Here is a 13,996-nt window from a genome sequence, read left to right on the forward strand (position 1 = left end):
AACAATAAAACACGTTTTTCAATATAAATTATTGTTCTTGCAATGTCAATTTGTCTCACTTTGTTGAACAAATGTCCCACTTCAAAATATACAAAACAAACATTCAAACATTACTAATTTACTTATATAACACTTAAAACTTCCCGAAACAATAAACATTCACGAAAATTTACACTGTCCACATCAACTAAGCACTTTTAACTCTGATTGACTATACACAGCGTCAACGACCTTCCCGGGCACAATGAAAACATTTAAAAATACGCAATATACTATAGGAAATATAAACGATAGATAAAACTTTTTAAATAGTAAAAAACACTGTTTAACCGAAATTCGCAACAACAAAACGAATGGTTTTAATATTCGAACAAAGTTATAACTTATTACACCCGCGATAAGAATTTCAACCGAATTGAGCGCGAGTTGGCGGGAGAACTGCACTTTTGAATTGTTGAATAGTACTGCTCGAACAGTCGACCAATCAGCTTGAACTTGAGAAAGCGTGATTGGTCGCTGGAAGCAGGCATACCAACTGTTGATCGATTGACGTGTGATGAAAGATTAAAGTTCATTGGAGACCTTTTGTACGATCTTTTGAGGTACATCAGGTTTCGAAGTTAGTAGACGCGTCTTGCAGTGTCGAAGTGTAGTGTCTTTTAACGTGATTGTTAATAGTTTAAATTATAGTGTTAACCGTACGTTCGTATTAGAAAAATTCTGTAAACATGAAGTTGTGGACATCGCATCACACTTTCGAGTAAGTATCGTTTATTCAAGTTTACTAATTTACAACTTTCAAGGCTAGGATGTGGAAATGGAATACATTTTATTATTCATAAAAAATAAACTTGTTCAACATCGAAAATATCAATGTGCTTTATATTTGTAGCCATCCGTGGGAAACAGTAGTAAAAGCAGCCTGTAGAAAGTATCCGAATCCTTTAAATCCATCCGTTCGGGGAACCGATGTCATCGACAGAAGGATCAAGAATGGTATCCTTTATTCCCACAGACTGATCACCACACACTGGACATTTCCTTCTGGACTATTTCGGGTAAGTGTTTCCAATCGCTGTTTGTTAAGGTTATTTGCCCTACATACCGATGAACATAACCTATCCAATGAAATTGCACATCTACGACTTGTAACCTTATGTTGTTCGAATTAATGTATCGAGTATAATAAAGTCTGAGTGACGTATCACTCTCTAAATATATTTCTAACATATTTTCATCGAAATTTGGTCATGTGATTGAATGTACAGTGGTATACTATAGCACTTGTATTATATTGTACAATTGCTATATGGTACAGTTGCAAATACAATTCCGCGTTATTTATAAATTTTAATATCTTTTCGAAAGATACGGCATTCGATTATTCGTATATTTCAACCGAAAAATATACATTCTTCTTGGTTACATTTCTTTCTTATCAGATTTAATTGTTAAAAGTGTTCTATCGGTATAACGACTTAATTATAAAGCACTAGTCGGGCTATTGCCAATTTCAATACTTTGCTTTTATCGCGTGTGTAAAGACACAAGCGTAAAAACAACTAAAGCATTTCGAATCGTAAAACATACTGATACATATTTGTCATTCAAAGCCGCATGTTTCGGACATATTTGTTTGTTTCGATTACAGTCCATCAGGAAGTCTAATCATTCGACATAATGCACGAGCAATTGGTACGGGTAAAGTTCCATTCGCCTCGTGGTTCTACATTTTCCAGCAAGTTCGTTCTAGTTCGTGTAACAACCGCGTCAGCGCGCTATAGTCGCTCGAGCTTCTGGGAATTTCGGAGTAGTTTTTACTGGCTGATGAAACTAGAGAAATGTTGGTGGAAATGTTAACCTTGACGTAGCTTACCCACGGTTCAACTTATCGATTTTTTACGCGGCTACCGCTCTCACGGATATCTTACAAAATTATTCATTCCCTTTCGACCTTATCGAAACGACCTTTTCGCCTTTTCCCTCGATTTCTAACTTTTTTTTTAAACTCATCTTTTTCACTTATTTCAAGGTTAATGCCAAATGTCGAGCAGTCGGTAAATTCGTTTGCAACTACATTTATAGTAACAAGCAAAGGTATAAAGTCACGAGCGGTTGCGTTTGTTGCCTACGTAAGAACATTTGGCGAAATGCCGCTCCGTACAAGTTAACGAGATCTGCACGCACTTACGTAATATACACACACGCTTTCGTGCAGTTCGGAACAGTATAGATTTGTACTTGGCGTGTGCAAGGTCTTTGTTACGTTGACGCCACCTTTCTAAGTAGATTATGGATTTCTGCGATCAGACATCTGTTAACCCGTAATTAGCTAACCTGTAGTATCTGTTACATAAGGGACACACAGTGACTGTGTTCTTAATCTAATTAGCGCGTCTACGTTGATACCAAATCGATGCTCGATATATTCCAGGAAACTGGAAGTTTTGCAAAAGGTCGCATTCTAAAATTTATTCAATCTTCGTACTCTTAAGTCGATTAATTCCGGAATATCAAGTAGACGATTAAAGTCGATCTTACTTTACCATTGATTTTTATGATTTATTTCGTAAGTTGGAAATTTAAATGCCAAAATTTCTCGAACTGTAGTACTTAATTTTTCACCAACAAAATAAATTTCATAAATTTGTCCTTTAAATTTGAATTTTCATAGAAACACGTGTTTGTTTTTTTTTAAATGTGTAAATTTGCGAATAAGGTAGAAAAAAAATAGCGAAAGAAATATTTGTGAACGCGATAAGAAGGAAGGGCGGATTTGGAAGTTCGTAGACAGCAAGAAATCAATCCGCGCTGTGTTATTGCGTCCCTTCTTTGCCGGGGCGCCAGTATATAGACAAAACAGCTGGCTGCCGTTTGACCAAGCAATCTATACAAACAACGGCAGTAGCTAGCAGGAAATTCGAAACTTTCGACAACGTCGAGCAAGAAGAAGGCGCTGGGTGGCGGCGATGTCGGGGCTCGAGGCAACGGAGAATTACAAAACAACGACACCGACCGTATCAACTTTCATAATGAGCGCTCCCACCGATGTTACGCTCTTTGGCAATCATCCAGCGAGGCGCCTGCGTTTTGGAATACACACCAGCCTCCCTTAGTGCTTCTCTCGCCTCATCCCCGTTACTTCTCTCCCTCCCTCTTTTTCCCCTGTTCGAAGAGAACGGGGGGTAGAGATTCGAGCTTCGAATCCTTTTCGGCTCGGCGAATTGCTTCCTTTCGCAGGATTTTCTATAAGCTTGGCCATTTCGTAAAGCCGTCCTGTTGTGCCGGCTCTCTCGCTCGAATGCCCCGAATCACAGTTCCGTATATAACGAATGCATAGCAGGTGGAAGGAAAAAGAGAAAAGGACGAAGATGGGGAGAGGGAGGAGGAAGGTATCGCCTTCGCGTTTAGGCACTCTTGAAATTACTTGACGGGAAGGGAAAGTGCAAAGCTTCGTTTCGATTTCAGTTAGCCTACCCCCTTCAACTGTTCTGCTTTTATTTTTTCATTTTCTTCTTTAGCTTCTCCCTGTTTCTCTCCGTCTCTCCCTCCTGGCTCTCCTTCCCCTGTCTCTCCCCCTGCTCTCCTTTCCACTCCTTTCTCTGTCTCTCCCTCCTGCTCTCCCTTCTCTGTCTCTCCCCCTGCTCTCCTTTCTCTCCTTTTTCCTTTCCTTTCTCTGTCTCTCCCTCCTGCTCTCCCTTCTCTCCTTTTTCCTCTCCTTTCTCTGTCTCTCCTTTCTGCTCTCCTTTCTCTGTCTCTCCCTCCTGCTCTCCTTTCTCTCCTTTTTTCTCTCCTTTCTTCTCTCCTTTCTCTGTCTCTCCCTCCTGCTCTCCTTTCTCTCCCCCTGCTCTCCTTTCTTCTCCTTTCTCTGTCTCTCCCTCCTGCTCTCCCTTCTCTCCTTTCTCTGTCTCTCCCCCTGCTCTCCCTTCTCTCCTTTTTCCTCTCCTTTCTCTGTCTCTCCCTCCTGCTCTCCTTTCTCTGTCTCTCCCTCCTCTCCTTTCTCTCCCTCTGTCTGTCTCTCTGTCTCTTTCTCTCCTTTCTCTGATTCTCTTCCTCTCTTCTTTCCCACTATTCTCTCCTCACTTGGAGCACGCTCGTCGAGGCAGCTAGTACTGGTGCATTGGCGAAAATTTCTAACTAATTAGCAGATGCACTCGAACAACATACTGCGTTTAATACTTTCCGTTGGATATCCGGAACGTTTACCGATGCGGCAGAGATTCGAACCGTATAGACATTGTAATAATTAACCCCGGGACCGTGTAATTCAACTACAACTAATCACCGAGAGATGTAATTAATTAAGGTCGAATGGAAAGTAACGGATAGAGGGGGACAGTTCGGTTTTTCTCCATCAGAATAATTCTACTATGGGAATTAATTTGATTTCCTTTGATATCGATGCCCCGTACCTTCACCGATAACATTGCACCGCATCAATTTATCGTACGGCTGTTACGTAAGAGCAATATACCTGTAGAATTTATGATTTATCGTTATGCATGGACCCGCGCAACTTCATTCGCATAAATTGACGGTCGTCTCTCAAGTAATCGAACAAACGGATATGTCCAGTTGCTTTCCTCTTTATTATTACATATCGATTCAATCTTCCTCACATTCGTTCTTATTTCAAACGAGAAAAGACAAAAAAGAAGAGTTGTGCTGATTACTGTTTCAGGTGTTCACACGCGACAGACTGTGCTACGCCAGTGAATGGAGCACGATTAATCCGGAATCGAAAGAAATGGTGATAAAAACAGTGAACGTAAGTAGAGTACGTTATTTACGTAAATTGCACGTACGATTATGCTAATACGACACGTGTCGCTCGTTTGTCGGGCAGTTCTTTAAATTGGCTCGAGCGCATTTTCGCAAAAGGATTTGCGGTTATATCGTAGGCTATGTTTTATCATAACGGTCTATTAGCAAGTTATCGCGAAGCGGAGAAATAATTTCCCTATCCGTGTCCACTTAATTCATATCGTTAATCGAAATATCATGCATGATGTTTAATCATTCGAAACCGGGGGAACTCCCCGTTTGTTGAAGCGTGCTCCGACCGAGATTTCGTTACATTTGCTCTTTATTACTCACATATTACCCGACAAAGTACTTTGACCGCATTTGTAATTTATCTTCCTGAAGCGAGATAAATGGAGGACGAATAAATCGATATTCCACGTGTAAATGTTGCTTTGCACTTCGTATCGGACTGTTCAATCGTATTATGCAACGCGATCGATCTAATCGGAGACGGATAATTTCGCTGAACAAAACCGGCGGCGGTGGCGAAAGAACCGCGCGTAACGAATGCTCCTTTAATTTTAAATATATGCACCGGCCGACACACACAGTCGAACTCGGAGGCTACTCATTCTCGTGCTCGCAATTGCCATTTCATTTCACCGGTGAAAATAAATTTGACGAACGAAGGTGTAACGCGGGCTGGCGCGTGCGCGAGCGCGTGTAATCGAACAATCGATATATTCCCAATTCCATTCGAATCGAGATCAGCAAGAGTAATTGGAAAATAGACTGATGCAATTTCAACCTGTAGAATTACGCTCGATCTTTCCCCAACACTCCACCCTCGTCGTCACGTGTAATCGTAACGTGTGAGGTAATTGAAAAAAAAAAAAGAAGAGAATTGTCGTCGTTAGAGTCCGTGCTGTCGAGTGTTTTTCGTGTGATAGGTTGTAACGATGCTTTGTGGCGATAACAAAGTGTGACTGGACATGATTAGTGAATATGGCAATAAGTTCACACCGTTTGTAACGTAAAGACAACTGTTGTGCAACTATGACAAGTGGAAAACAACTGTATCTGGACTGAGATTAGTGTTAGGCGACTCGTGTAACATTCTTTGCGATACTTCATTTTACGAAAAATCAAGAGATATGAAACACTCGATGTTTTATGAAATTGAGTCATCTCTAAGGTTGTATCTCCACTACTCCGATGACTCATACAACGCTCCGTTTTTCATAAAATTGAGTTATCTCTAAGGCTCCATCTCCAATACTTTCACGACTCATGCAACGCTCAGTTTTTCAGAAAACTGAGCGATCTCTAAGGCTCCATCTCCAATACTTTCACGACTCATGCAACGCTCTCAGTTTTTCATAAAATTGAGTTATCTCTAAGGTTGTATCTCCACTACTCCGATGACTCATACAACGCTCCGCTTTTCATAAAATTGAGTTATCTCTAAGGCTCCATTTCCAATACTTCGATGACTCATGCAACACTCACTTTTTCATAAAATTGAGCTAATACTCTGATGACTCATACAACGCTCGATTTTTCCTAAGATTGAGCGATCTCTAAGGCTCCATCTCCAATACTTTGACGACACATGCAACGCTCAGTTTTTCAGAAAATTGAGTTATCTCTAAGGTTGTATCTCCACTACTCCGATGACTCATACAACGCTCCGCTTTTCATAAAATTGAGTTATCTCTAAGGTTGTATCTCCACTTCTCCGATGACTCATACAACGCTTCGTTTTTCATAAAATTGAGCGATCTCTAAGGCTCCATCTCCAATAGTTTCACGACTCATGCAACGCTCTCAGTTTTTCATAAAATTGAGCGATCTCTAAGGCTCCATCTCCAATACTTTCACGACTCATGCAACGCTCACTTTTTCATAAAATTGAGCGACCCCGACATTCTGTCTTAATACTCCGACGATTCATACAACACTCAATTTTTCCTAAGATCGAGCGATCTCTAAGTCTCTATCTCCAACACTCTCACGCCTCTTCCCAAGAAAATCCCAAGAAAAACTCTTCCTTCCCCTTCTTTCTCTCCCAAAATACACGCACGCTATTTCAGGCTTTTCCCATTAAAAATGGTCAAGTGATCCACGAGCCTCCTGCGTCATCGAGGGTTTCCCCGATAAGCCCAGCTTACGTCTGTCGATCCTCACTTTCTGTTTTCCTACCCTCGTTCTCCGATACCTCTTACATCTACCTAAGAAGAAGGGAACATATTTACGACACCACAACATTGTTAGCAATTTTTCATCTTCGAATGTTACACGCGTACGAGAACATCAACCTTTCTGTTCCCGTTTCCGGTGCAATATTTATCTCAAGCAAAATTATAGACGGCGTTCGAGGCTTCCAGTTCGAGTAGCAGATACATTTACTCCAGTTACAAGCTCGAGAAGATCGGCGGCACGCCTTAGGGTTGGGGTTTTGCTATAGCATCGCGTACCATCTAGAACGTTGGATATGATAGGTTATTGATGCGCGCATTACCGGGGGTTGCATAGCTTCGTGGTCTCTTCGTGCCAGGAGAGGGTTTCGAGGAAGACAGGGGGCGGAAAACGGCGTAGAAGGAAAGGGAACGGAATATTGCTTGTGCCTCTTCTCCGTGGTACGCGTCGGTGATCGTTCTCCCTGCTTGATCCTCGGCCAAAAAGGGAGAAAAGAGAAACCTGGTTGATGCAGGATGCATTACTGCCATGATGAACGATTCGCAGGTGGCTCCGTTAGCAGGAACAAAAAAAAAAGAAAAGTACAGGCTTTCCATCTACGAGAAGAGTTGCTCGATCGTTTTTACTTATCGAAACACGAGAGCACACATATATCCATGCACTTAGGTGTGCACGAATTTATTTTCATCAGGATGCTTTTATCGAGATGTCCCCCAAAAAATATATATATTAACGCGATGGTGTTGATTTTTGTTCGTTTGTTTTCAAAGGACGACGAAACGTACGTGGTAAAAAGGATTTTTAATCTGGTAATACGTGCATTACGTTATTTTCGGCGGTGTAAAGTAGAGAGAGCGGGTGAGAAATGTAAAAATTCTCGCCGCGCGACTTACCGAAAACGCGATCATGAAGATTTTATATCCGTTGTGGAAATATTAACAGGGAAATACCGTGTACCACCACGTGGCCATTTATCAGCTGTTTTATATGTAACTTCGCTGTTTGCCCCTATACATCAAGTTAGAAGCGTAAACGTTGGTTGGCTATCGCGTAGCGAGATACAACACGGATCCCCGCGATACGTGCCCATTGCTTGAATAGCATGTTTGGATACATTACGCGCCAGCTAGTTTCTTTAACGTTGTTAATTATTTAAAAGCAGCGTGCATTTTCGAAGCGTTATTGCGCTTCTGAAGGCAATAAATTTCTAAAAATGGAGCCCGGGGTAGAATGGCCACCGGGCGGCGCGGAATGAAATCCCAGAAGTAATTTCAGAGATTCGTAGCGGGAATGTGTCACTGTGAAAAATAATACAAATGACCATGTAAAAACGACCATTTAAATTAAAAAGAACGAGAAAAAAAAACGAGCAGAGAAAGAAAATCGTACACACAGATACACAAACAGAAGCGCTTCCAGAGAGAAAATCAAATTATTCGAAAAACAAGTAGAATAAGTCAGAGCGTAGTCAGACAAGATAAAAAAATTCCACTTTTTCATGGAACTTTTACCCGGGAAAAATACACATAGGCGTACACTTATGGATTAGCGCGATACATCAACGCACGGGTGAAATAGTGGCTGCGAGCGTTTCCTACGAAATGCGGAATTTCCTTGGTCGTTCGTCTTGCGGTGGTACGCAGGACGGCGGCCGCGCTCTCCTCAGGCATCCGCGATCCTCGACGTCCTTTCCTCCTTTTCCCCAGCTCTCGTCTTTCCAATTAAGGTCAGAGACGGCTGGCAGGAAACGCCGTGTGATATTTCCCCGTTGATCGTACCCACGCCTGCGTAATCTACGGGGACGCGTTTCCTGCACGCGGGTAGGGCTAGAGATGAGCTTCAGCTAAAATTGAACAATTCCCCGTGGGATGTCAACGCTTTCTCTCCGGTCCACGTTTCGGATGTTTGGCGGAGAGTAGGACGCCGTGTGTGCCTCCGACTCCGCTGGCGTTCCCCTACGTTGAAACACGCGTAAACGCACACGTGAATAGTTACACGAGAGCGGACAAACGAACACAGGGAACGTTGTAGGAGAAACGGTACCGGAGGCAATGTATTCTACATAAGCTAGGTAGAGTCCGGGCCAGGTTATAACCTATCCCCGTCGAATCCCAAGGGGGAGATATCTTTTAGCAATTTACCTCCCTCCCCTCCGTTTCCACCCTCGACGGTAGAGCAGCAGGCAGCCGCGTTGCATACGGTACGCGGAATGCATACGTATCGTGCCGCTGGTTGGGAACATAATGCGGCATCGTATCGTTCAACCTAAACGCATCCGGCGTATATGCATCGAGTACAAGCTGAACATAATGGGCTTGAGCCCTCCTCTAGCTATGTGTGTCGCTGCTTGGTCAGAGAGTCCGCATATTTTCCAGTTGATCATGGTGTTCTGGGATGTACAGGGTGCTTCTCAACGTGTGCCACCCATTTCTGTGGGAGACACGAAAGTAGCGGAAGAAGTTCGTGTAAACGTTTATCGCGTGAATGGAAGTTTCGTGTGACTCTAACGAGTTAGAGTCTCGAGTGTGAACGAAGTAGTTAGTGTGGAATCTGGAATATTAGAAGTGTGAAAGAAAAGTCTCTAAGATAGAGTGCAGAGTAGCGTGTAAGGTAGTATTTTGTAAAAAAATGGGTCAACAATCTCGTGTTTGTCACGTGTACATAATCAGTGTTCGGTGTGAAGTCGAACTAGCATGGAAATGACGATAGGAGTAAGAAAACAGTCCACTGTGAGAATAGGTGTGAGCTTATTCGTAGGTGATGAATAAGCATTCATTCACACTCGTGATTGTAATTCATACCTAGATCCTTTAGACATCTACCAGCCAAGGAAACGTTTCAAAGATCGCGCAAACTTGCGCTAGGATAAATTTTGATATGAACGTTTCCCCTCTTTTTTTTTCTCTGTCCCCTGTCTACTATTGAAGCGTGTCTCACATGTTGAAACACACGCAGCCTGTGCGTATACTGCAGAGAGAGATGAATCTCTTGAAGGGGATACCACCGTAGGCGTCGATCGTTGTTCGTACAGAGCGTATGGATCGCGCACACAGCCCCGGAACTGTAAATACCGTGACGTTATAGAATCGCGTTTCGTTAATCTAAAACAATGCCTGCGTTTGGCGTCTGGGGAATCGCGTTGCAGTGAATACAAGCGTTTGGCACGGGGAAAAAACACGTTGAAACACATTTTACCTCGGTGGTGCAGGTGGATGGATATTATCGGATTATCAAACGGACGTATTGCAGCCGTGCAACACATGACGCTCGATCGCGTTAACTTAATCGCGTTATTATTTCAAACCTGTTGTAAAGCGCGTGTGTGTCGGCCGCTGACTTTTCCCGCTCCGATGACATGTATATACACTCGCGCAGCCGGTGTTCGCAGATTGACGCGCTAAAACGTTCTCGCTCCCGCCTCTTTTAACGCTATTCATCGGGTTGATGTTGCAGGGCAAATATATTAATCACGGTGTAATACCGACATGTATAGGAATGGCGCGTGTGTGATTCATACACTTGTCCTTCGTTATCCACGCATCAGCTTCCTGAGAAATCTGCGTTAGTTTCTTCGACGAAGAGAGACCTTTCGGTTCTCTTCGTAAATCTGATTAACTTTCAAAGAAGCTTAGACTTCGTGACGGTAGTGTCTTTTATTGTATTACGTTGCCTGCTTTGGAACTTGGTTTCTTCCCCCGTGAGAACTGTGTTTAGGTGACATATTTCGAAAGAGAAGTCATTCTAAGGTCGTTTAGTGTAATTTAAAGGTGATTTAAGGATAGTAGAAAATTAGAAGTCATTCTCAGCCCTATCGACGTTATTCAATCTTATCATTATCTGGCTTAAACTCAAATAGAGTCAGAAATCAAGTGCACCAAGCTATCCAATCCAACGCAACCACACTATTTTCCAAGAGACAGAAACCATCGTACGGATATTCACATGTGAAAGAAAACCCCGGGCGTTGCAGATGCATATTTAGTATGATAATGAAATAACAGAGGAACCGTCAGATATCTAACTGATAGCTGTTACCAGTTTTCCGAAACGTTAGAAAAGTGGAAGCCGATAGATCAATCTGTGATCACGCGCGTCCGCTGAGTATCTCGGTTCTCGCGCTCGCACAGCAATACGTTGTTAGACACGAAGGAAACCGGAACGATATTTTACCGAGCGACGACTCGTGTATTCTCTCTAACGATCCTTCCTTCGTTCTGGCACGAATTTCCGTGCGTGCAGGCGCGAAAACCCGAGACACGGCACAGAGAGATAGAAGGATACGTCTGTGGACGGGCAGAACAGGAGGAGGAGGAAGGTGGTGGTGGTACCGGACGGGAATTAATAACGGACGCGTGTATCGGCGATGTATCCTGGCCTGGTGTTTGGGGACTCCCCGTGGACTTTGCTGATGGAGAACTCGTGGGGGTTGCATTTGGGTGGCGCACGAGGCTGACTGGATGTGCCACCGACTGAATTATTGTACGTGGCCACCTGTAAATCATAAAAACAACAAATTGCGCACGGCTGAACGGCGTATGGGGGATCCGTTCGTGTTCCTAGGATCCATACCTCCCCCCAAAAAAACCCTCTCTCTCCTCACCGCCTATATGTATGGGGCCACGTTTACGTATTTTTATACGGACGTGTAGGTACAGGCAGCGGCAGCACTTTTTGAATCGATTGAAATATGGAGTCGAGTAGAGAGACCCGAGGCCAGGGCGGCGCATGGCTTAATGAAAAATGGTAACTCCGGAGTAGCGGGATTCGCGCGTTGTACGATGCTACCGGTGTACATGCTTCAGGCTTGAACCCCTTGATCCCGGGTGAACCCTTGTCGAGCGGGTTGTCACGCGACACACCCCATCGAAATGTTTCCACGGTGAAGCTGATCCCACCGACTCGTCGGGAAAGTTTCGTAGAATGGATATTAATGATCGCGCGACAACAGACGCGTTAAGGTAGAGGGTGGCAAAATTCTGGCTGTTTGTGCGTATCGCGTGTACATTTTAACGGGTACTTTGTCACCGTGTAAAAATCTCCCTCGAGGGAGAGCGAAAGGGAGAGAAGAGAATACGTAGTACCTACAGCTGTTCCTCCTCGTGGTTTTTTCTACCAGATATTTCACAAGTTTAACCGTGGGTAACCAACGAGCCGACCATCGCGGCTCGATATCGATTCGAATTAGGGATGCGGTTCTGTTTGTTCAGAAATGTACATAGACGTGGAAACAAGTAATTGAATCGAATGTGCAAGGAAACCGCGCGTATCCATTCGGCTGTAGAAGCAGATGACTGGAAGCTCCCGTTTACACGATCTAATACGGATTTGTCAGCACACGATTCCCAATCTCCTCCAAAATCCGCTGAAATCGGCGATTACCGTGCGCAAGAGAAAGCCCGAGGCCGAACTCCATTCGAGGTCGATCCAGCTTCCGACGTTACGTCCTAGTAGATTTGGGCTTCCGGCCGTGGCACCCTTTTCGAGCCATCGAACGGTATACGGTCGAATTGGAAACATACCCAGAGACCTCTGGAACAATGCTGCCTCTAGCGGGATTCGTAAAGTCCTCTCAATTATGCGGCGATGCTAATTACTCGCGAGCGCGCACTGAAGAAGGCTCTTTAGCCTCCGCACAACGACCCTTCACGGTCCTACGACCTAACCCCTTCGTTCTCTCCTTGTTATATCGGGCGAAGGTTGGAAACGGGAATCACGGGAATCTTGATTGGAGGAACACGCGTTGTTTGCACGATGGTTTACGCTCCTTTCCCTAACGAACGCCATTTCGTACCTTTCTTCTCCTTTGCGGAACGTTTAATACAAACATCGAATGCAAATTGTTTCTTCGTTTCTTTTCCAACTAAACTTGTAGGAATTACTTCTTCTTCTACCTTCGATATAAAGATGGAGTTTTTAAACAGTAGCTAGATTTATATAGAAATGTAGAAGTATGTTAAAACAGTTGCTGAAATAGTTGCGCGATATAAACTGGTTATGGATTCAACTCGAGCAACGTGAAACAGTCCTCGACAACTTCAACAACTATCTCACACACGCCACTTCTATACTTCTATATTTTATTTCCCTCTCAGTTGCATCTTTCCTTCATTTTTCTCGAAGACAATTCGCTTCATTTTGCTACTATCTTTTCGGTATCGCTATTTCCTGTAAAAGTTAGACACCACAGGGTTAAAACCGACTCGATCCTTTTCGTTTAATCGTCATCTCAACCATCGAGAAACTTCCTCCCTGAAATCTTCTCGTGTTCATAGCTAAATGAAGATACTTCTAGGTCAAACAGATTCAAACAGGGAGAACGGACTTAATAAAAGTTGTCTAATAAGAAGCCACTATACCCCGGTCTGATTAGGATTACGTCGAGTCCCGCGGCTGTACGTGCCTTTACCCGTGTGTTCCTTTCTTTTACATCGCTAGGTCTTGATTTTAGTTAACGACTTTTCGTCCCTCCTCTCTTTACCAACCCTGTCCCTAACTGCGCTACTAAACGTGACCGTACCGCAATGCTGCGGTAAATGAAAAGCAAACGCCGTGCTTGCCGCGGAGACCGAGGGATTGGCAAACATCGGTTTCGACGCGCGACTGACGAGAAAAATTTCAATTAACCGATGCACTAGATCGAACGAAGAGAGAGAGAGAGAGAGAGAGAGAGTGAGAGAGGAGGAACGGGGCGCAGGATCGACGATGTACGCTTTTCGTACTGCCTCTGCCATGGCCGAAAAAAAAGTGAAAATTAATTACTTCGTCGTTGACGCCAGGACCAGAAGAGGGATCGATCGTCCGCTAGATAGGATTAAATTGCGCGCCAGGCGTTTACTTTTTTCGCCTTCCCTTCTGCCCCCTTCCCTCTCTCGCCCCTTTTTTTCAGTTATCGTCATCCTTGTCGCATCGCTCTTGTTTTTCCCGTTGCAACTGATGAGACACAACGAAGTGATGATTACGTACCGTTCGTTGTACCGGAAGATAGGAAGCAAAGTTCTCCTTTGAACCCATACACACGGGTTCGGTGAGAAAGGATTTATCTGCGACGTCG

The 13,996-nt window shown here is 43.8% G+C and overlaps 1 protein-coding gene across 1 annotated transcript in view; it reads left to right on the forward strand.

Annotated features, from left to right (window-relative positions):
* Window positions 1-575: 575 nt before the first annotated feature.
* The window catches only part of LOC108572171 (protein slowmo), an 18,202-nt gene continuing 4,781 nt past the window's right edge, over window positions 576-13,996 (forward strand). Inside the window, exons 1-3 of the mRNA XM_017934369.1 lie at window positions 576-760; window positions 893-1,058; window positions 4,682-4,768. Coding sequence (XP_017789858.1) covers window positions 729-760; window positions 893-1,058; window positions 4,682-4,768 — 285 coding nt within the window. The 5' untranslated portion in view covers window positions 576-728. The remainder of the gene's footprint in view (window positions 761-892; window positions 1,059-4,681; window positions 4,769-13,996) is intronic.

This window comes from Habropoda laboriosa, unplaced genomic scaffold, assembly GCF_001263275.1.
Source record: "Habropoda laboriosa isolate 0110345459 unplaced genomic scaffold, ASM126327v1 scaffold107, whole genome shotgun sequence".
Lineage (NCBI taxonomy): Eukaryota > Metazoa > Arthropoda > Insecta > Hymenoptera > Apidae > Habropoda > Habropoda laboriosa.